This window comes from Schistocerca serialis, chromosome 9 (assembly GCF_023864345.2).
Source record: "Schistocerca serialis cubense isolate TAMUIC-IGC-003099 chromosome 9, iqSchSeri2.2, whole genome shotgun sequence".
NCBI classification, from domain to species: domain Eukaryota; kingdom Metazoa; phylum Arthropoda; class Insecta; order Orthoptera; family Acrididae; genus Schistocerca; species Schistocerca serialis.
Window position 1 is genome coordinate 148,928,276 of NC_064646.1, and position 24,704 is coordinate 148,952,979.

At 44.3% G+C, this 24,704-nt stretch overlaps 1 protein-coding gene across 1 annotated transcript in view; it reads left to right on the forward strand.

Annotated features, from left to right (window-relative positions):
- The first annotated feature begins 1,031 nt into the window (after positions 1-1,031).
- The window catches only part of LOC126419430 (venom prothrombin activator vestarin-D1-like), a 178,507-nt gene continuing 154,834 nt past the window's right edge, over positions 1,032-24,704 (forward strand). The window contains exons 1-2 of the mRNA XM_050086619.1: positions 1,032-1,149; positions 6,764-6,886. Coding sequence (XP_049942576.1) covers positions 1,032-1,149; positions 6,764-6,886 — 241 coding nt within the window. The remainder of the gene's footprint in view (positions 1,150-6,763; positions 6,887-24,704) is intronic.

A 24,704-nucleotide genomic window follows, 5' to 3' on the forward strand; every position in this document is an offset into this window, starting at 1 on the left:
TCGTGCAGCTGTCAGCGAGACTGGCGCACTCGTGAACGCTGCTGAAGATTTTGTGGACTTGAGGCAAGCAATGGTCGGTGGTGGATTTGCTGACGTGTAAGCTGGCTAAAGAGGATGACGCCTGATGTTTGGTACCTGCGAGAGACGAGTGTGTGACTGGTTGCTGATGGTAGGCACGTAGTTGCAGGTACAGTAGAGCCACCGCTCACCCCAAAGAACTCCATCGGACCAAACCACCACAGGTGAGTCAGGAATTACTACTCCACAGATATGGCCCAGTGGACACAAATTATCATAGTAAAACTGCTCGCGAGTAAAACACGAGATACTGGAAGTTGACAGTTGTGACATGAAACTTTCTACTTCATTAAATATTGGACTTTGCGAGTGACTAATATCCTAATGTATCTGATCTTTGAGGCGGAGAATATGTGTGATTTAATCGTCATTTCTTTTTACGTCTTTCAAATTATATGTTACATGATATTTACAGGTCAAGTGAAAGTGAAGTGCTTCTAATTTACATCTGTATTCTTTATCGAAAGTGGTAAATAACACACTATTCGGTATTTCTTTGCACGGGAAATATCTTTTCTATTTAAATAGATGTACTAAAACACAGAAACACAGAATTTATCAAACGCTAGTCCTTGAGAATGCATGTAACTCATTGTATAGAACAAGAGCATTCTTATACTCCAACAGCTGAATGAGTAAGTCTATTACAAGTTTGTCCACTGCAGTAAGAGATAATTTAGCTTTTGGCTATGGATGACAAAAACTAAGAGCTGGATGTTATTGTGTAGTTATTTTACAAGTTATTTACCGCAATTCTAGACCGTGCGTATTCGATTCGACTTACTAGAACCAGGATAAGAGTGGACACCATGATTCACTGTTGTAGCGGTGTAGTCTCTCCGTGGTATTCTTTATCTTTGGGTAAAACATTGTGACTTTCTGTAAAGAGAAATTGCTGAGCGACGCAGTAAGGCAATTTAGGATTTACAGTGTTTGTTCTCTTCATAGGAGACATGGGCCCCACGAGTGGACCTCATCACGGTAGCTTCGTCAACGGCTTGCTCGATGGCGGTGATGGCGAATATGGTGTCACTGATGGCGCTGCTGAAGATGGTGATTTTGATGTTACAGGTGAGTGTTCACTTGTTTCTGCAGCACTTTATGAAAATGGTCCAGGGAAAACTTGAGGCGTTGCATCTAGTGAAATAACTGACAAGGGAACAGTCTAAACCAACTTGGAAACCTGCCCTGAAATATTTTATGCGTGCCGAATACACCGAAAGACACAAAATGTGAAAATTTTAACTCGTAAGACATGCTGCGAATGTTTTTAAAAAATGTTGAAAAACACCAACTTTAGGCAGCTGGAGAAATGTTCACCGCTGCGTTAACTGTAGCAGAGAGCGCATGTGGAACACGGGAGGCACATGTCCTTGGTTGACGGACATCAGTAAACGCATAACGCGACACAATGCGATCGTAATTTGTAGAGCGGCTGAAGGCCCATTGGTGGATGTCACTCAAAGGTCCATATGTGATAAACTGCAAGTAAAAGCGCGGAGTAGAGGAATACCAGGGAGCCAATGCTGCGCCGGAAGAGGCAGGCTCCAGAGCAACCACCCGGCGGCTGTGGAGATCCAGTATGTCGTCCCAAATGACAGTACTTGTGTGTGGTGCTGCATGATGCATGTTGTGCGCGAGAGACAGGAGTAGAACGCATGTTGGTGTCAATGATGAACGTACTCCAAAGAAAACAGGAAGTTATCATACAAAGTTATAGAAAAAGTAGGTCTTTTCTATGTGGTGAGTAGCGTAGAAGTCAGAGCAAGTTGACAAACTACTTTGCTACTAACTGAAGTGGGCCGAGATAATTGGAAAGTAACCACTGCTAGGGATGAAACTTTGAAACCCGCGAAGGCGTCGCCAATGGTGTGACGGAGCTTGAAGTCTTTGAAACCGTCTTCAGTGATAGGCTCAAATTTGAATAGTTACTCTGAAGAGAGCTGTAGTGCTTTAGCCAGTGAATTTATTTACCCTCATCGCCAATTGTTCTGGGACGAACGTCAAGTCGTAGCACTGGAACCAGCGGCGGCGCTGGAGCTGGTGAAAATAATCGTCCTCATCGGCAGTTGTTGTAGCCAAACAACATGTTCGACATGGGAAATTGATGCCCAATAGACTATGGATAGAAAGTTTTATTGACGAAAACATAAAAGCTTCTTTTCTCCTTCTTTAGAGCTTAATTACACAAACACAAGAAATAACGCTCAATCGAGTCTCAATATGAATGTGCTTGAGAGCCAAAAACATGGCGGATTGTCAGCCATGAAAAAGTGAATCACAGTTACTGAAATCGCTTTTAATGTCTCACATGGTGCACTGTCTCTGATTGCGTGGACACTACGACATGCGAATGTTCTCGAAGTCAGCACTAGCGGCTGTCTTGGTGTCCCAGACTCCCGCAGCTCCAATTAGTGATGTAGGCGAAGATCCAGCCAAACTCAGTAGACTGGCGGGCTTCAGAGAGCAAGTAGGAAGAGGTTCCACGAGAGACTGGTAGACGGACCGAGGCAGCGGTTGACATAAAGCCCAGAGAAATCGTCCTTGGAGTTCTCGGTGTGAATTTGCGTTTTGTGGTTGTGCCCTGGCATAAACATGGTCGCAGCACATGGATATGGTGCGACCTGTTTGCAGGCATGTGACACCCGGAGGTGCCATGGTTGTGAATGCATGTGCAACTGTCAGCGAGACTGTCACATCTCGCGAAGAGTTAGTGTACTTGAGGCAAGCACTGGTCAGTGGTGGAAATGCTGAGGTGTAAGCTGGCTGCAGAGGATGATGCCTGATGTTTGGCCAGCTGTGGAACGCTAGTGTGTTGCTGGTTACTATTTGTAGGCACGTAGTTGGTGCCAACGCTAACCCAAAGAACGCCATCGGATCAAACCACCACAGCTGAGTCAGGACTTACTACTCCACACATACGGTCAAGTGGGCACAAATTACCGTAGCAAAACCGCTCGCATGTCCACAGAAGAGTAAAACTGGAGAATCTGGAAGTTTACATTTATGACTGAAAATTTCCAACTTCATCGCATATTTGGGTTTGCGAGTGACTTACATCATAACGCATCTGATCTGCGAAGCGGAGAATCTATGTTTGAATCGTGATTTCTTTTTTCTACTTTTAAATGATATGTTGCAACATGATACTTACAGGTCAATTGGAAGTAAAGTGCAATCTTGTGTTATGATGACATGACTGGAGAACGTGGCTGGTATTTGAAGACAAATGTCGATGGTGTCGAGACAGTAACCAGCCACAAATTTATTTACAGTTCCTGTATTCAAAAGGTACCGCTACTGGCTTCGAATCATTACCATTCATCTTCAGACACATGTGAGAAAGATGCACTTGCATACAAGTCAAATAAACTGACAATGAAACAACTACAAACAAATAATACCCGCAAAAATACTGAACTTAATGATATGAAAAATATTAACAGCAAACTATCTGAAAGTAAAGCACTCATAGTAAAAGCTGATAAAGGAAATTCTTTAGTCGTAATTCATGAAAGAAAATACGTAGAGAAAACCTTGCAACTTTTCCATAGCAGCAATATTACTGAACTAAAATCTGATCCAAGAATAAAATTCCAAACTAAACTCCATAAGCAACTACAAAACTATAACTTTATACTGAACAAATATGAAATATGTAACTGCATAACAATGAATCCTTCAGCACGAAAACTACGTGCACAGCAAAATTTAATAAAGAAAATTGTCCCATTCGCCCGATTGTTAACTCAAGAAACAGCCCTGCATACTTCATAAGCCGTAAACTAAAAGACCTCATTACCAAATACTATACATTTGAAAAAACTACACCATACATAAGACACCTGAACTCATAAGCTTAATTAAAGACATCGCCATCCCACCAACAGCTGAATTAGCATTACCAGACATAGTCAACTTATACACGAACATCCCTTTCAAAGAGACTATTAACATTATAATAAACAATCTGCTAAAATAGAAGAAAATTAGTATTGCAGAGAAGTATGAACTCATAGAAATATATTAAAACAAATAAGCCCTCGGTCACAAACATTAAGTCAAAATTGACCAGGTTTCGACGCTACTATGAGCGTCGTCTTCAGAATTAAACTGTTCTAAAACATATTAGGTATATAATACGTTAATAAAATTAAAGTTTGTACTGACTGGAAAGAGATGCAGTACTTACAGGTCACATATTAAAAAATGTAACCCGGAAAGGCGACGTCATGAATAGTTGTAAATAAGATGGCGAGCCGCTAAGAGCTGCTCGTACTTGAGTGAACAAGGGTTGCAACACTTATTCTACAGCGTAATTACTTTAGCTTCAACAACAAACTGTACCAAGAATATGATGGTCTGGCAATGGGAAGTAGCTTAGCTGGGATATTGGCTGATATTTACATCAACCACATAGTACAAAAATTCTTCTCAACCAACCAGCACATCTCAAACAAAATAATATACTACAGAAGATATGTTGATAATACAGTTCTGCTTTTTGATGGTACAAACAATGAAATTGATACATTAGCAGCAGATCTAAGCAAAATGCACAAAAATATTAAATTCACAGTTGAACATGAAACTTATAAAAGCATTAACTTTCATGACCTGAAGATTTGCAATAGTAATTATAAACATCAATTTAGTATTTACAGAAAATCTGCCACCACAGATGTCAGTATTGACAACTCATCTTGCCACCCCCACCAACAAAAAATGGCATATTTCAGAGCCATGGTACACTGAATTAAAAAAGTACCAATGAGTAACACAGACCAACAAAATAAAATCAATATAATAAAACAGTTGCTCATAATAATGGATATAAACCCATAATAATAGAAAAACTCCACAACAAAATGCAAACAAAAACCATAGATCCACTTCACAGCAATCCACACAACATGCACTCCAAGCCAAATCAGTGTGCCACAGAAGCCAAACCTAAATATTCTACTCTCCCACACATAGGCCCACTATCATACCAAATAGCAAACTTACTTAAAAAGAATAATATCACAATCAGATTTTTCACAAATAATAAGTTACAACAGAAAGTAATTCATAATGTAAATACCTCCTAGAGTTCCTGTAGTAAATTAGGAATATTCAAACTCAAATGCGATACATGCCCAAAATTCTACGTTGGACAGACAGGTAGAAGTTTTGAAGTTAGATACAAAGAACACATTGATGCTATAAAGCTTGGAAAATTGAAAAAACCTGCATTTGATACCCATATTGCTGAAGAAAACCATTCAGTGAGAAACATTGATAATAACTTAAAAATTTTACATCCACCAGAAAAGGAGCCACTATGAACACATTAGAAAAAATAGAATTACACACATACAAAAACAGCACCCCCAACTATATCATTAATGAACAAACCGAGTTAGCTAACACCCCATTCCTGAAAAATTTCCAACAATTATTTTCCACCCTTCAAAGCAAATAATATTCCTACGCATATCTGCAGATCAAGTAGCAAATTTATAAGTAACTACAATTCTCATGATGCTAAACGTAAATAAATAATGTACTACACAGTACTATAAGAATGGAATAACTTTATAATTAATGTAAGAGTATTCGCTCTAAAACTCACTAAATCAATGAATCTCCGTACTAGTGTAAAAAGCGTTTCAGTTGCATACGTGATCTTTTTCCAAACATGGGACATCTATATAATGTTACGATATACCATAGCACTCATATGTTTGAAAGCACGTTGTATGTATCAAAACATTTGGTGAGTGTTAGAAATCTATTCTGTGACAAATCTAAAGTGTTCAGTGAGAAAAATTTACGTGTGCAACGATAAGAATGTAGTGGGAATGTATTCACATCTCTTAGACTATGAAAACAAAACACTACAAACCGCCACTTCACGTAAGTCACATCCAACGCAAATCTGCAACGCAACCATCTGTGTGGCGTGCTTATAATTATGTATTATTTATATTTTAGGACAACTGACCTGTAAAAAAACGCACCACATGTAATGAAAGCATGAAAACCGTCTGAATATGAATCGCAGTCATTCGAAACCGGTAACGGTACCTTTTGCATAAAGGAACTGAAAATAAATTTGTGGCCGGTTGCTGTTTCAACACCATCAACATTTGTCTTCGAAGTAAAGTGTTTGTAATTCACATCTGTATTCTTTATCGAAAATTGTAAATAACACATACACAATTCGGTATTTCTTTCCACTGGAAATATCTTTTCTATATAAAAATATGTACTAATATACAGAAACACAGATCCAGGTGTGAATTTATCAAACTCTATCTTGTCCTTGAGAATGCATATAACTTATTGTGTAGAACAACAGTATTCTTATACAGGTTACTCGAACAGCTGAATGACCAAGTCTATGACGTGTTTGTACACTACAGTTTTTAGCTTTTGGCTATGGATGCCAAAAATTAAGAGTTGGCTGTTATTGTGTAGTTATTTTACAAGTTATTTACTGCAATTCTAGACCATGCGTATTTGATTTGACATACTAAAACCAGGATAAGGGTGGACACCATTATTCACTATTGCAGCAGTGTAGTGTCTCCATGGTGTTCTATCTCTTTGAGTAAAACATTGTGACTTCGTGTAAAGAGAGACTGCTGAGCGACGCAGTAAGACAATTTAGGATTTACAGTGTTTGTTCTCTTCATAGGAGACATGGGCCCCACGAGTGGACCTCATCACGGTAGCTTCGTCAACGGCTTGCTCGATGGCGGTGATGGCGAATATGGTGTCACTGATGGCGCTGCTGACGGTGGTGATTTTGATATTACAGGTGAGTGTTCACTTGTTTCTGTAGCACTTTATGAAAATGATCCCAGGGAAAACTTGAGGCGTTGCATCTTGTGAAGTAACTGACAAGGGAACAGTCTAAACCAACTTGGAAACCTGCCCTGAAATATTTTATGCGTGACGAATACACCGAACGAAACACAATGCGAAAAATTTAAGCTCGAAAGACATGCTGCGTATGTTTTTAAAAAATGTTGAAAAATATCAACTTCAGGCAGCTGGAGAAATGTTCACCGCTGCTGTAGCTGTAGCAGATGGCGCATGTGGAACACTGGAGGCACATATCCTTGGTTGACGGACACCGGTAAACGGATAACACGACACAATGCGATCGTAATTTGTAGAGCGGCTGAAGGCCCATTGGTGGATATCACTCAAAGGTCCATATGTGATAAACTGCAAGTAAAAGCGCGGAGTAGAGGAATACCAGGGAGCCAATGCTGCGCCGGAAGAGGCAGGCTCCAGAGCAACCAACCGGCGGCTGTGGACCGGGCAGGCACTTTATGGAGGCTGTGGAGATCCAGTATGTCGTCCCAAATGACAGTACGTGTGTGTGGTGCTGCATAATGCATGTTGTGCACGAGGGACAGGAGTAGAACGCATGGTGGTGTCAATGATGAACGTACTCCAAAGAAAACAGGAAGTTATCACACAAAGTTATAGAAAAAGTAGGTCTTTTCTATGTGGTGAGTAGCGTAGAAGTCAGAGCAAGTTGACAAACTACTTTGCTACTAACTGAAGTGGGCCGAGATAATTGGAAAGTAACCACTGCTAGCGATGAAACTTTGAAACCCGCGATGGCGTCGCCAATGGTGTGACGGAGCTTGAAGTCTTTGAAACCGTCTTCAGTGATAGGCTCAAATTTGAATAGTTACTATGAAGAGAGCTGTAGTGCGTTAGCCAGTGAATTTATTTACCCTCATCGCCAACCGTTCTGGGACGAACGTTGAGTGTAGCGCTAGAACCAGAGGTGGAGCTGGAGCTGATGAAAATAATTGTCCTCATCGGCATTTGTTGTAGCCAAACAACATGTTCGACATGGAAAATAGATGGACAGTAGACTATGGATAAAATGTTTTGTTCACGAAAACATAAAATCTTCTTGAGGGCTGGTTTCTTAGGGTGGGGCAGAATAAGGTTACGATTATGGATAGGGTCGTTATCAGTTACCCTTGGTTGCATTAGCAGTTAAGTCATCACTCAACTTAAACATCCTGGGTTTGGTGTGCCACGAAGTCGTCGCTCTCGCAGGTACTCCTCCTTGACCTGGCCGTGGCAGCATGCCGCTAGCGGCCCCGGCTTGCCCACAAACTGCACAGACCTACTCGCTGCAGATCTGATGTCCTTTCGCAGCTCCCCGCTCCACACAACGCGGCCCAGAAATACTAGCGGTCGCTCCAAAGGTAGTACCACAGTACTCGTATGGATAAGCGCTTCTGCTGCCACTCACGGGCAGACAAGCTAGCAAACTTAGTGAATCCAGTTAATCAAATAAGAAACGGGATGCCATAACTGCAAAGACAAGATGCCAAGCAAGAAACGGCATAAACACGAGCCGCGCACGGCTCAACCTCCCACCCTCCCTCCCCCCAAACATCAACCCGAAGGTAGCCCTACTATTGGTCTAAGCCAACTTAACTATGCTAAGATGGACCCAGAATTGCTTTCCGGTGCGATTGTCCTTAACCAGAAGGTTAATAGGGCCTAAAATACGCATAACAGTATAGGGCCAGAGAAAACGGTTAGTGAATTTACCGAGGTTTCCAACACGCACCTCCCTCCCGGGAAAATTACGGACATACACCTGGTCTGCTGGCTTACCCATAAAGACTCGCCGATTACGATTATAGCGCACAGCCTACCTGTTGTGGGTCCTGAGAATATTGCGCCTGGCACAATTCCAATTTTTCCTGGCGATCTGAGGGGTAATATTCGCAGGGATTAGATCTTGAATTCCCCATAAGTTAGAAAGGGGGGAATTAACAGGATAAGTAAAGATCAAGGAGGCCGGAGTATCCTTCAGGGTCTCATGGCTGGCGGTATTGAAGGCGAGACTAAGCCAAGGGAGAATCCCACTTACTGGCCGTCTTCTGATGGGAAATTATCAATGCGGATTTGAGATTACGATTGACCGTCTCGGCAAAAGAGCCCTACGGGTAGCACGGTGTAGTGATCATTTGCTTGACACTGTTTTGAAAACAGAAAACCTTAATGGGAGCCGAAAGGAAGGCCGGGACATTATCACTAACGATTTGTTTAGGGAGCCCAAAAACACTGAAAACGTTAGTTAAATACGAGACAGTGGGACCAGCAGTTACGTTACGACTCGGAAGAAGCCAGGTAAACCTCGAAAACGCGTGAATAATAACCATTACGTACCGATGACCGCTCTTGGTGTGAGGTACAGGTCCCACATAATCGATATAAAGTTTGTGCCTGGGGCAGGTTTCGCGCTCAGAACTCAAGAAATCCTGTTGAGCAGTGTTCTTAGGTTTGGCCACACGACACAACCGGCACCGAGAAACCATCTCTCGAACGTCCCGGCGCATGGATGGCCAAGTCAAATGGCCCTTAATTTTTGCAAGGTCTTATAGGTTCCTGGCCCTGATGCTCGGCGACATCACCAAACCAATGAGGGTTTTCGCCTAACACGACACAACTAAGATCGCCTTCCTCCGTTACTTGGACGCGCTCATCCGGTGGGTGTTCGGTGAACATACTGCTGAGGACGTCCGCGAGTATGTTCTCAGTCCCTTTTATGCATTTAACCTCGAATTGAAACGCTGAAATGCGTACTGACCACCTGGCGATACAACCAGTTTTGCGCTGCCTGGCTAATACCCAGCTTAATGCTTGATTATCAGTTTCTAAAAGCGATACTTCTCCAGCGCAAACAAGACCGCCAATGACTCACATTCGTAAACGGAATATTTGAGTTCGGCACTGGTTAACGTACGAGACGCGTACGCTAATGGCTGCCTTTGACCTTCGGAATCTTGGAGGATGACGGCGAAATTCCCGCATTAGATGAGTCGGTTTGTACAATGAATTTTTTACTGAAATCCGACACTCTGAGAACTAGAGGGTTGGCTATAGCTGCCTTAATGTGCTCAAACGCGGCCTCCTGGGCAGGTCCCCATTCAAAACGCACCCCTTTCCGGCGCAGTTCATTCAAATGGTTCTGAGCACTATGGGACTTAACATCTATGGTCATCAGTCCCCTAGAACTTAGAACTACTTAAACCTAACTAACCTAAGGATATCACACAACACCCAGTCATCACGAGGCAGAGAAAATCCCTGACCCCGCCGGGAATCGAACCCGGGAACCCGGGGTAGTTCATTCAAAGGAGGCGCCAGCTGCGCGAAATTAGGAACAAAACGCCTAAAATAATTTGCCATGCCTATAAACCTGGCGATCCCACGTTTATCAGTAGGCGGCGGGAGAGCTCTCAATGCCTTAGTCCGCTCCTGGTCAGTGCGAAAGCCCTGGCTTGATACAAGGTGACCTAAGAAGGATACCTGCTGCCTGTATAATGTCAACTTACTTTGTTTAACAGTTAAACCGGCTCCCCGCAATCTAGCAAAAACTTGCTGAACGTGATCCAAACGCACCTGGAACGAACGGCTGTAAATCACTAAGTCGTCCAAATAACTATAAACAAAGACTAATTTCAAGTCTCCAAGAATATTATCCAGCAAACGAGTAAGAACGTCTGCGCCAGTGGCCAAGCCACAGGGAACCCTGTTAAACTCAGATTCCAATCAGTACAAAATGCAGTAATGTGCTTACATTCCTCAGTTAAGGGAATCTGATAATAGGCTTTATTCAAATCGAGCACAGTGAAACAATTAGCGCCGGCAAACCAAGTATAAGAGTTATGAAGATCAGGTAGAGGAACTGATTCGAAGACAACCTTGGTGTTCAGACGCCGGTAGTCAACAACAGGCCTAAAATCCCGCCCCTGATCTTTAGGAACAAGGAATATGGGGAAGGCATAAGCAGATGTAGAAAGCCTAATAATTCCTTGCTCAAGCATTTTAGGCCGTGAGAGGCGATACGGGGACTGCCTGACTGTAATATCATCAGAGAGACGGATATGGTAGTTAAGAGCACTTGACATTCCGCGCTGACCAGTTGCAGCTGTAGCGGCGCATCGAAAGCTAAGTACTAATTAATTGTTTGTGTATAGTGGTTTATTTAGGAACTTTAGTAGTCTTCAACCCGTGTTCTTAGTGTTTTCTGGTGAAATAATTTCAGAAGAACCTTTTGGGAACTGTTTACAGCTTCGTTACTGTGTCAGACGTTTGATTCTCTTTCTGTATTAGTCTTTTGTTATATTCACATCTGTTGTTTATTAACACTGTTAATAATAGTAGTTACTTCCCTTGTAGAGTAAGTTTGTGATTATTGTAGTCAGGTTTTTAACATCTTCTTATTGTAGTAGCGGAACTTAGAAAAAGTAAAATTTTACCATGAGTGAGAAGTGTGGGCTTTGCCGTAGGTTCGTGAGTAGTGGATTGCGGTGTGAGACTTGTTCGAAGTATTTTCACTGGGGGGAATGCAGTGGGGAAGCCAGTGGGCATTCTGGTGAGATCCTCTCCTGGAACTGCAGGTTATGTAGCAAGAGTAAATTGATAGAGGAGCAGGAGCGTAAGATCTGTGCCCTTCAGGTGCAGTTTAAAAACGCACAGGAGGAACTAGATAGGATGAGGAGGGAGAAGGGGGTTGGGGAATGGGAGCTGGCTGTTGGCAAGAGATCTGCTAGGAGAAGAAGATTTTCAGATAGTTTTGCTATTGGTGTTTACAATAGATATGACCAACTGTCAGAGTCTAGTGGAGAGGAATCTCTAGTAGCTGTAGATGTAGGAAGTATGCAGCAGACCTCAGTAGTTACTGTGCCTACAACAGTTGCAAAATCGAAGAGGAAGAAGAAGGTTTGCTGTTAGGTAGTTCTCATGGCAGAGGTGTAGGCCAGCAGTTGCAGGAAGTGCTGGGGAGTGAGTACCAGGTCACCAGCATTGTGAAGCCTAATGCAGGGTTGGCTCAGGTGACTGTTAACATAGGGGGGTTATGTATGGATTTTACTAAAGAGGATCAGGTAGTGATTGTGGGTGGGGCTGGTAATAGTATTGATAGGGATGGGGAGTATAACATAGATGGTGACCTGGAAAAGATAGCCACTCAGACTGGCAACACGAATGTGCATTTCGTGGAACTGTTTCAGCGTCACGATCGGCCTCATCTTAATACAGCCGTCAGGCGTAATAACATGAGACTTGGGCGTGCGCTGATGACAGAAAGCATGGGTCACATTTCAGTGGTGTCGGTGAGTCTATCAGCAGGACGGGTTTCACTAGAGACGGCCTGCACCTCAACAGGTATGGGAAGGGGAGGTTGGCAAAGCTTATAGGTGACAGCATAGGTGGGGTTGGTGGGATCACTCATGGGAAAATTCCTGCAGTAGTGGGTGTTAGAGCTGCACCTTTTTTAGATTGAAGTCAGCTGATAGGTATTCCTGCTTAAGGGAAGTCTCTCTAACAAGGGAATCACTTTTGACAAAGCTTAGGTATCCGAGTAATGAGGGAATTAGTATATTTCATCAAAATATACAAGGTATTAGAGATAAAGTTAGTGAACTGCTTATAGATGTTGACTCTGAAATTATTGGTATATCTGAACACTTCTTAAATAAGGAGATAATTCAGAGGCTTCCTTTACCAGGATACAGGTTGGCTGGCTGCTTTCCGAGGAGCTCTTTGCGGTGTGGGAGAGTAGCCATGTATGTGAAAAACGGCGTCGCATTTGAGTCAATTGATGTTTCAAAGTACTGCACTGAAAAGGTGTTTGAATGTTGTGCAGGTGTGGTTAAATTTAACGGAGCTAAACTTGTAACTGTTGTTATTTATAGATCCCCAGATTCCGATTTCACAACATTTTTGCTAAAACTAGAGGAGGTTCTTGGTTCACTTTATAGGAAATACAAAAAGTTAGTTATATGTGGTGACTTCAATATTAATTGTATAAGTGATTGTGCAAGGAAGAGGATGCTGGTAGACCTCTTTAATTCATATAATCTTATGCAAACCGTATTCTGTCCAACGAGATTGCAAGGGAACAGTAGAACAACCATAGATAACATTTTTGTTCATTCCTCATTACTAGAAGGGCATTCTGTTAGCAAAAAGGTGAATGGCCTTTCAGATCATGATGCGCAAATTTTAACTTTAAAAGATTTTTATGCTGCAACACGTGTTAAATATAGTCATCAGCTGTTCAGGAAAGCTGATCCAGTTGCTGTAGAGACCTTTGTAAACCTTATAAAGGAACAAGAGTGGCAAGATGTTTATAGCGCTGATACAGTAGACGATAAATATAATGCTTTTCTCAAGACTTTTCTGATGCTCTTTGAAAGTTGCTTTCCGTTAGAACGTTTAAAACAGGGTACTAGCACAAACAGGCAGCCTGGGTGGCTGACTAGAGGGATAAGAATATCTTGTAGAACAAAGTGGCAATTATATCAAAACGTCAGAAAAAGTCAAAATCTAAATGCAGCAGCCCATTACAAACAGTATTGTAAGGTGCTTAAAAATGTTATTAGGAAGGCAAAAAGTATGTGGTATGCAGATAGAATAGCTAAGTCTCAGGATAAAATTAAAACCATATGGTCAGTCGTAAAGGAAGTTGCTGGTCTGCAGAGACAGGTCGAGGATATAGAATTAGTGCGTAGTGGGAATGTCCGTGTTACTGATAAGTCGCAAATATGTACAGTATTTAACAATCACTTTCTGAATATAGCAGGTGAACTAAATAGAAACCTAGTCCCAACAGGGAATCATATAGCGCTCTTAGAAAAAAGTGTTCCGAGACTGTTGCCTGAAATGCTCCTCCATGATACTGACAAGAGGGAGATTGAGTTAATAATTAAATCACTAAATACCAAGAACTCTCATGGATATGACGGGGTATCTAGCAGAATACTGAAGTATTGTTCTATGTATGTTAGCCCAGTTCTCAGCCATATCTGTAACTTTTCCTTTATGAGTGGTCGGTTTCCTGACAGATTAAAGTACTCGGTAGTGAAGCCACTTTATAAAAATGGAGACATTGATAATGTTGACAATTTTAGACCTATTTCTATGCCATCGGTGTTTGCTAAAGTTATCGAGAAGGTTGTATATACAAAGTTACTGGAGCATTTAAATTCACATAATTTGCTGTCAAATGTTCAGTTTGGTTTTAGAAATGGTTTAACAACTGAAAATGCTATATTCTCTTTTCTCTATGAGGCTTTGGACGGATTAAATAAAAGGTTGCGAACGCTAGGTGTTTTCTTTGATTTAACGAAGGCTTTTGACTGTGTTGACCACAAAATATTACTGCAGAAGTTGGACCATTATGGAGTAAGGGGAGTAGCTTACAATTGGTTCGCCTCTTACTTTAAGAACAGAAAGCAGAGGGTAATTCTCCGCAATATTGAGAGTGGTAGTGATGTTCAGTCTCAATGGGGCACTGTTAAGTGGGGCGTTCCCAAAGGGTCAGTGCTGGGTCCACTGCTGTTTCTTATTTATATAAATGATATGAGTTCTAGTATTACAGGTGATTCAAAAATGTTTCTGTTTGCTGATGACATCAGCTTGATGGTGAAGGATCTTGTGTGTAATATTGAAACAGTAACAAATAATGTAGTTCATGAAATAAGTTCGTGGCTTGTGGAAAATAATTTGATGCTAAATCACAGTAAGACTCAGTTTTTACAGTTTTAACTCACAATTCAACAAGAACCGATATTTTGATCAGACAGAATGGGCATATTATAAGCGAGATGGAACAGTTCAAATTCCTAGGCGTTCGGATAGATAGTATGCTGTTGTGGAAAGCCCATGTCCAGGATCTTGTTCAGAAGCTAAATGCTGCTTTATTTACCATTAGAACAGTATCTGAAATAAGTGACACTTCAACACGAAAAGTAGTCTACTTCGTATATTTTCATACGCTTATGTCGTATGGTATTATTTTTTGGGGTAATTCTTCTGATTCAAAAAGGGTATTTTTGGCTCAAAAACGGGCTGTTCGAGCTATATGTGGTGTAAGTTCGAGAACCTCTTGTCGACCCCTATTAAAAAATCTGGGAATTCTGACATTGCCCTCACAGTATATATTTTCTTTAATGTCGTTTGTTGTTAGCAATATTCGCCTATTCCCAAGAGTTAGCAGCTTTCACTCAATTAATACTAGGAAGAAATCAAATCTGCATGTAGAATGCACTTCCTTGACTCTTGTGCAGAAAGGAGTGCAGTATTCTGCTGCATCCATTTTCAATAAGCTACCACAAGAACTCAAAAATCTTAGCAGTAGCCCAAACTCTTTTAAGTCTAAGCTGAAGAGTTTCCTCATGGCTCACTCCTTCTATTCTGCCGAGGAGCTCCTGGAAGAGCTAAAAAATTAAGCAAATTCCAGTGTTACATTGTTGATTGTCTTCATTTAAACTTACGACTTGTCACCTGAATATGTTTTTTTTATATTTCATTTTATCTGTTTCTAATATCGTGTTATAATTTCATGTATTGACTCGTTCCATGACCATCTACATCTACATCTACATCTACATTGATACTCCGCAAGCCACCCAACGGTGTGTGGCGGAGGGCACTTTACGTGCCACTGTCATTACCTCCCTTTCCTGTTCCAGTCGCGTATGGTTCGCGGGAAGAACGACTGTCTGAAAGCCTCCGTGCGCGCTCTAATCTCTCTAATTTTACATTCGTGATCTCCTCGGGAGGTATAAGTAGGGGGAAGCAATATATTCGATACCTCATCCAGAAACGCACCCTCTCGAAACCTGGCGAGCAAGCTACACCGCGATGCAGAGCGCCTCTCTTGCAGAGTCTGCCACTTGAGTTTATTAAACATCTCCGTAACGCTATCAAGGATACCAAATAACCCGGTGACGAAACGCGCCGCTCTTCTTTGGATCTTCTCTATCTCCTCCGTCAACCCGACCTGGTACGGATCCCACACTGATGAGCAATACTCAAGTATAGGTCGAACGAGTGTTTTGTAAGCCACCTCCTTTGTTGATGGACTACATTTTCTAAGCACTCTCCCAATGAATCTCAACCTGGTACCCGCCTTAAAACAATTAATTTTATATGATCATTCCACTTCAAATCGTTCCGCACGCATACTCCCAGATATTTTACAGGCGTAACTGCTACCAGTGTTTGTTCCGCTATCATATAATCATACAATAAAGGATCCTTCTTTCTATGTATTCGCAATACATTACATTTGTCTATGTTAAGGGTCAGTTGCCACTCCCTACACCAAGTGCCTATCCGCTGCAGATCTTCCTGCATTTCACTACAACCCAGAGTCTGCCACATGAGTTTATTAAACATCTCCGTAACGCTATCACGGTTACCAAATAACCCGGTGACGAAACGCGCCGCTCTTCTTTGGATCTTCTCTTCTCCTTAATTTGGTCCCACAGAACAATAAATAAATAAATAAAAAATAAATAAAAGTAACTCCCAGTCTATCACAGAGTAGCTCAGGGAACACCCGCAGCAAATCGCCTAATTCAGAGGCCAGCTGTGACGACAAATGAGTGAGATCAAACTTATTAGCATTAGCATCAACAGCTAACATTCCGCTATGCGCTGTACGCTTCGCACTTTCACAAAATCCAAACTTCTGAGCAGAAGCGAACTTGAAGAAGAAGATGTGCCCGGAATAATCCAAGACCAGACCGGTTTTATCGATAAAGTGACATCCCAAAATCAAGTCAACCGGCAGCTTCTTAATCGAAGCCAAAGACAAGAGCCAGCAGAAATCGCCAACCGAGATACTCCCTCCGACCCAACCATCCAGAGGCAACACCTGGTCCTTGGCAACTCGACATCTCATCACTGGAGAAGGGAGAGACCGAAGTCTCGCAAGATGAGCAATTTCAAGAAACCATTCCAAGCTCAACAACGAAAAAGAGCTACCAGAATCCAAAAGGGCACAAATAGGTTCGCCACCTACCCGAGAACAAATATAAGGCAGGGGCGGTGATGATGGGGTGACGACACCGGTACACCAATGCTTAAAGGCTCGATTCCGAAGGCTCTGCCCAGCCCGGCGTCAGTTATTGGCTCTGGGCGCGCGCGGCTGAAGGCAAGAACGAACTAAATGACCTGTCTGACCACACCTGAAACAACACCGCGGTTCCCTCGTAGCAGTCTCCGCCCATGTCGCTAATTCCGAGTTTTCCTTGACAACGCCCGCGGGCTGAAACTTAGCTTATGGCATCCCTCCTCCGCGAGCGGTAAAGCAGATGTCGCTGCAACAGCGGACGAAGTTCTTCCCAGGTTGAAGGACGATCACGAAAACAAAGCGCGACTTATCCACGGCGCGCATTCCCCTTAGGACAATAGAAACTAACTCCGTTTCTGGCAAATCAACGAACAAGGCCAAGCAGGCAGTCTTGATTCTGTCCACATATTCATGTAACTCCTCTTTCTCTTGTTGCATCTGCCAGATATAGCGACACCCGACCTGATGGTCACTCTTTCATTAATTACCGACTGCCTCAATTGCTGCAAAGAGAACCACTCTGCCATTGCTCGGGACACGGGGGTCCTCAATTCGCTTCTAGCTAACGGATAGAATAGCGACAAAACTACTTGATGCGAAATGCCAAAGGCAGCAGCGTGTTGCTCAAGGCGAACCAACTACCAAAATAAGATTTCAGTTTGCTCGAGTCGTTCTATAACTAATTCTGTGATGTCACGAAGGAGGTGCACCAGAGGGTTAGGCTACTTAGCAAACGCTGTGTCCAGCTTCTCGGAAGGCAAATTTCAAATGGCTCTGACCACTATGGGACTTAACTTCTGAGGTCATCAGTCCGCTAGAATTTAGTACTTAAACCTAACTAACCAAAGGACATCACACACACCCATGCCCGAGGCAGGATTCGAACCTGCGACCGTAGCGGTCGCGTGGTTCCAGACTGTAGCGCCTAGAAGCGCTCGGCCACCCCAGTCGGCTTCTCAGAACACGCAAAAGCATCACTCCCGGACTGGCTCCCACGCCACTTTGGAGATAGAGATTCCTGATCCTCAGTCCTTTTTCCATCAAGTTCTAAACATGTAAGCTTAAACTGAAAATCATTAACCAAGGACCCCAATTCGATGGTTGATTTCTTATAACGCTGCTCCAACCTGAACGCCGCTAAATCGGCTACCCAGTTAGTTAAATGCATTAACTGTGTCCGCACCCTGTCTAACTGACTGCCACTGGGTGGAGTGCCTTCCAAAACGCCTATGGTGTCGTCAAGGCCCCTAATGGCCTTAAACAAAAACTCAATAGCTGCTTCTGCCTCATCCACAACATCTGGCAAGACGTCAAACGGCTGAAGAACGGTAGCAAGAGGCTGATGCCTTATCGCCAGCTCAGAAATGAGGCGGTCCTTCCTCAACAGGCCGATCCTGCGGCACTGCCTGACAGCCATTGGAATTAGTCACCCAAAAGAACAAAATGCCAAAATAAATACCCAGTAACACTGTCAGAACTACAATTGTACCGAGAGTAACTGAAATGGGAATATCACAATCGTAAACACGCTGTGCTACCAGTTGAGAGCTGGTTTCTCACGATGGGGCAGGATACGGTTATGATTGTGGATGGCGCCGTGAATCAGTTATTCTTGGTTGCATTAGCAGTTAACTCTACACTCAACTTAAACGTCCAGGGTTCGGTGTACAACGAATTCGTTGCTCTCGCAGCTACCTCTCCTCGATCCGGCAGTGCCAGCATGCCGCCAGTGGCCCCGGCTTGCCCTCGCGCCGCACAGACCTGCCCGCTGCTGCGCCCCAACCGAACTGTTGTCCGTTCGCAATTCCCCGATTCACACAACACGACCCGCAAATACCAGCGATCGCTCCAAAGGTAATACCACGGTACTCGTATCGATAAGTGCTGCTGCTGCCACTCACGGGCAGGCAAGCCAACATCTTAGTGACGCCAGTAAATCGAATAAGAAACGAGATGCCATAACCGAAATGACAAGATGCCAAGCAATAAATGGCATGAACACGTGTGCAGCTCACTTTTTTTCTCCTTCCTTAGAGCTTAATTACACAAACACAAGAAATAGCGCTCAATCAAGTCTCTATATTAATGTGCGGGAAAGCTAAAACTATGGCGGATTGTCAGCCTTGAAAAAGTGATTCACAATTACTAAAATAGCATTTTATGTATCGCATGGTGCACTCTCTATGATTGCGTGGACACTACGACATACGAATGTTCTGGAACTCAGTACTAGCGGCTATCTTGGTGTCGCAGACTCCTGCAGCTTCAGTTAGTGATGCAGGCGAAGATCCAACCTCAGTAGACTGACTGGCGTCAGAGAGCAGGTAGCAAGAGGTTCCACGAAAGACTGGTCGATGGACCGAGACAGCGGTTGACATAAAGCCAAGAGAGGTCGTTCATGGAGTTCTCGGTGTGAATTGGCGCTTTGTGGTTGTGCTCTGGCTTAAACATGGTCGGAGAACATGGGTATGGTGCGACCTGTTTGCAGGCAGTGACACCCGGTGGTGCCATGGTTGTGAAAGCATGTGCAGCTGTCAGCGACAGTGGCACATCTTGCGATGGCTGCTGAAGAGTTAGTGTACTTGAGGCAAGCACTGGTCGGTAGTGGATTTGCTGACGTGTAAGCTGGCTACAGAGGATGATGTCTGATGTTTGGCCACCTGTGGAACGCCAGTGTATTACTGGTTGCTAGGGTATTTGTAGGCACGTAGTTGTAGCCACCGTTAACGCAAAGAACGCCATCGGATGAAAACCACCACAGCTGAGTCAGGAACAACTATTCCACAGCTATGGCCAAGTGGGCAAAAATTACCATAGCAAAATTGCTCGCGTGTTCACAGAAGAGTAAAACTGGAAAATTTGGGAGCTGTCAATTATGACTGAAAACTTTCAACTTCACTGCGTATTTGGCTCTGCGAGTGACTTACATCATAACTCATCTGATCTGTGAGGTGGAGAATCTACAGTTTAATCGTGATTTCTTTTTATGTCTTTCAAATGATATGTTACGACATGATACTTACAGGTCAAATTAAGGTGTTTCTAATTCACATATGTATTCTTTATCGAAAGTTGTCTGTAGCACTTACACAAATCGGTATTTCTTTCCACTGGAAATATCTTTCCTATATAAAAAGATGTACGAAAACACAGAAACACTGATCCTGGTGTGAATTTATCAAACGCTATCTTGTCCTTGAAAATGCATATAGAACAACAGTATTCTTATACAGGTTACTCGAACAGCTGAATGAGCAGGTCTATGACGTGTTCGTCCACTACAGTAAGAGATAATTTAGCTTTTGGCTATGGATTGCAAAAATTAAGAGTTGGATGTTATTGTGCACTTACACTACTGGCCATTACAATTGCTACACCAAGAAGAAATGCAGATGATAAACGGGTATTCATTGGACAAATATATTATACTAGAACTGACATGTGATAAACATTTTCACGCAGTATGGGTGCATAGATCCTGAGAAATCAGTACCCAGCACAACCACCTCTGGCCGGAATGACGGCCTTGATACACCTGGGTATTGAGTCAAACAGAGCTTGGATGGCGTGTACAGGTACAGCTGCCCATGCAGCTTCAACACGATACCACAGTTCATCAAGAGAAGTGATTTGCGTAATGTGACGAGCTAGTTGCTCGGCCACCATTGACCAGACGTTTTAAATTGGTGAAACATCTGGAGAACGTGCTGGCCAGGGCAACAGTCGAACATTTTCTGTATCCAGAAAGTCCCATACATGCGGTCGTTTCGCAGGGATCGAATGAAGGGTAGATAGAGTCACGGGTCATAACACATCTGAAATGTAACGTCCACTGTTCAAAGTGCCTTGATTGCGAACAAGAGGTGACCGAGACGTGTAGCCAATGGCACCCCATACGATCACGCCGGGTGATACGCCAGTATGGCGATGAAGAATACACCCTTCCAATGTGCGTTCACCGCGATGTCACCAAACACGGATGCGACCATCATGATGCTGTAAACAGGACATGGATTCATCCGAAAAAATGACGATTTTCCATTCGTGCACCCAGGTTCGTCGTTGAGTACAGCATCGCAGGCTCTCCTGTCTGTGATGCAGCGTCAAGGGTAACCGCAGCCATGGTCTTCGAGCTGATAGACCATGCTGCTGCAAACGTCGTCGAACTGTTCGTGCAGATGGTTGTTGTCTTGCACACGTCCCCATCTGTTGTCTGAGGGATCGTGACGTGGCTGCACGATCCGTTACAGCCATGCGGATAAGATGCCTGCCATATCGACTGCTAGTGATACGAGGCCGTTGGGATCCAGCACGGCGTTCCGTATTACCCTCCTGAACCCACCGATTCCACATTCTGCTAACAGTCCTTGGATATCGACCAACGCGAGCAGCAATGTTGCGATACAATAAACCGCAATCGCAATGGGCTACAATCCGACCTTTATTAAAGTCGGAAACGTGATAGTATCCTTTCACGATGCGTCACAACAACGTTTCATGAGGCAACGCCGGTCAACTGCTGTTTGTGTATGAGAAATCGGTTGGAAACTTTCCTCATGTCAGCACGTTGTAGGTGTTGCCACCGGCGCCAACCTTGTGTGAATGTTCTGAAAAGCTAATTATTTGCATATCACAGCATCTTCTTCCTGTCGGTTAAATTTCGCGTATTTAGCACGTCATCTTCGTGGTGTAGCAATTTTAATGGCCAGTAGGGAATTTCCAAGTTATTTACTGTAATTCTAGACCATGCGTATTTGATTTGATTTACTACAACCAGGATAAGGGTGGACACCATGGTTCGTTGTTGCAGCCGTGTAGTCTCTCAGTGGTATTCTTTCTCTTTGGGTAAAACATTGTGACTTTGTGTAAATTGCTGAACGAAGCAGTAAAAAGTTTTGGAAGTTTGTGGTAAGGTTTTTGTAGCAACCAAAACCAATCGCGGGAACGCCTTGGGCTGTGGATCGGAGCCGCCAGGCTGGGTAGCTGCCGGCGGTGGAGCATGCACCACCGGGTAAACACAAGGACGAGTTGGACGACAGACCAACGACAACTAGGACCGACACAACAAGGAAGAGATAAACAACGGAGGCTTGTGGAAACCACAACACCAAACACCACCAGTAAATCCAATCGGAACCAGAGCCAGGCAAATGTCAACAACGAGCAACGACCAGAACGCAGTACCGCCGAGATAGAAACGCAATCCAGAGCGAGTACCAGACTGCCTGGACTAGTTTCTTTTTTTTTCTTTATTGTATTTCAATTCCCCATCAGGGCGGGCTGGCAGCAGCATATGCGCTGCTCTTCAGCCGAAAGACATAGAACAAACAGTAGAAGACATTTAAAAATAACAAAGGAGAGAATATGGTGAACATAGATATAAAAAAGGGGAACATAATGGAAGGCAATAGAAAAAAAACAGGGTGACTGTAAAATGGAGATAAAAAAAAGCTGTTTAAAAATAGCACACACAAAAAGCCACACACTGCGACGATTAAAAGAACACAAGGCACAGTATGACTGGAGCATTAAAAGGTATCGATGGATGGCGTAGCACATAACAACCACTGATGGCGAACCTCAAGGCAGCACACAATTAAAATTACACCTCTTGACGCACAGGAGAAACAGCACTAAACACAACACTGACGTGGCACACTGATGATGATCAAAACGGAGGATCTGCCAGGCGCAAGGAGAGGAGGGAGACCTGAAGAACGGAGGGAGGGGAAGAGATGGGGGAGATGAGCGGGGGGTGCGCTGAAGAGGGCCAGGTAGGGAGGGATGTGGGAAGGACAGAGGCAAGTATGGGGTGCAGGGTCTCACGGGAGGGGGGATGGAGGAAAATCCGCTCTGGGAGAAGGAGGGAAGAGGAAAAAGGGGACCCTGGGGAGAGGGGGGGGGGGGGGGGGGAACAAGGCCAGGTTATAGTTGGAAGAAAGGGTAGATGTCACTGCGAAGTTCGTCATCCGGGAGGGGGAGGCATTGGAAATTGCCCTGATGAAGGAGATGGAGGGTGTGGAGGTGGAGAGAGGGAGGGATACAGCGATAGAGGCGCGGCAGCGTGCGGGGGGTGGAGAGGAAGGAGGAAACCAGAGGGTGGGGGGGATCAAGCCTGCGGACAATGTAAAGGATGTGGAGATGTTGGAGGAACAGGAGGAGGTGGGGGAAGGGGATCATTTCATACAGGAGCCGTGTGGGGAAAGGAAGGCGGATACGGAAGGCAAGGCGGAGTGCATGGCGTTCAAGGATTTGGAGGGCCTTGTAAAAGCGGGTGGGGGTGGAGATCCAGGCAACGCTGGCGTAACAGAGGATAGGACGGATGAGGGATTTGTAGGTGTGGAGCTGGACTAGGTTTTTCTTTCTTTATTGTTATTTTAAAACCTGTACAACAGGCAGGCTGTCAGCAGCACTCTACGCTGCTCTTCAGCCATAGAATACACAATGAGAAAAAACAGTGAGAAGACACATAAGTTACAGAATGGTGGGCAAGAAAACAGTAGACACATAAAGACAAACACGGAGCCGTTCACACTCGAGACGATAATCCACACTGCAAACTGTTGATACGACGCACAAACACTGAAGATGGCGATGGCGCAGGTGAACGATGGAGTGCGACGGTGAACACTAAACACTAAACACGACGGCACACACGAGACACTGATGGCGATGATCTCTGGCGCGCGAAAGTCCACGGAGCGTGTGCGAGTCCGGAGACCTGCCAAGAGAGGAGGAGGCGTGGAGGAAGAGGGAGAGGGGAGAGCAGAGATGCCATGGGCAGAGGAGATAGGGGGAAGGGAGGAAGGGGCAGGGGAAGCCCAGGGGAAGAGGGATGGAGGAAGGGGGATGGGGGGAAAAGGAGAGAGAAGGGAGGGAGGGTGCCTAAAGGAAAGGACACACGAAGTGGGGGGGAGAATCAAAGTTGATATGAGGGGTAGATGGAGGGGAGGAGGACATCATCAGGGAGGGGGAACTGGCGGAAGCCACCTTGGGAGAGGGTAAGGAGGGCGGATAGATGGAGACCGGGTGGGACGTGGGAATACAGGCGAGGCAGCGGGCGGGGGTGGGAGAGGATGGGTGAGAAAGCGGATGAGGAGGAGCGAGTTTGCGGGAAGTGTACAGGATCCGTATCCCTTCAAGGAAAAGAAGGAGGTGGGGGAAGGGGATGAGATCATACAGGATCCGCGTGGGGGAGGGGAGACGGATGCGATAGGCGAGACGGAGAGCATGGTGTTCAAGGAATTGTAGGGATTTATAAAAGGTAGGGGGAGCGGAGATCCAGGCCGGATGGGCGTAACAAAGGATAGGGCGGATGAGGGATTTATAGGTGTGGAGGATGGTGGAGGGGTCCAGACCCGACGTACGGCCAGAAAGGAGCTTGAGGAGACGGAGTTGGGAGCGTGCCTTGGCTTGGATTGTCCGGAGATGGGGAGTCCAGGAGAGGTGACGGTCGAGGGTGACGCCAAGGTACTTAAGGGTGGGAGTGAGGGCGATAGGACGGCCATAGACGGTGCGATAGATATCAAGGAGGCGGAAGGAAGGGGTGGTTTTGCCTACAATGATCGCCTGCTGGACTAGGTCTTTTTTTTTTTCCTTTGTTGTGATTTCATTTCCCTGGGCAGGGGAGAGCTGTCAGCAGCACAATCCGCCGCTCTTCAGCCGAGTGACACGACAACTAAAACAAGAATAAAATAATACATACATAAGGAGATAAAAA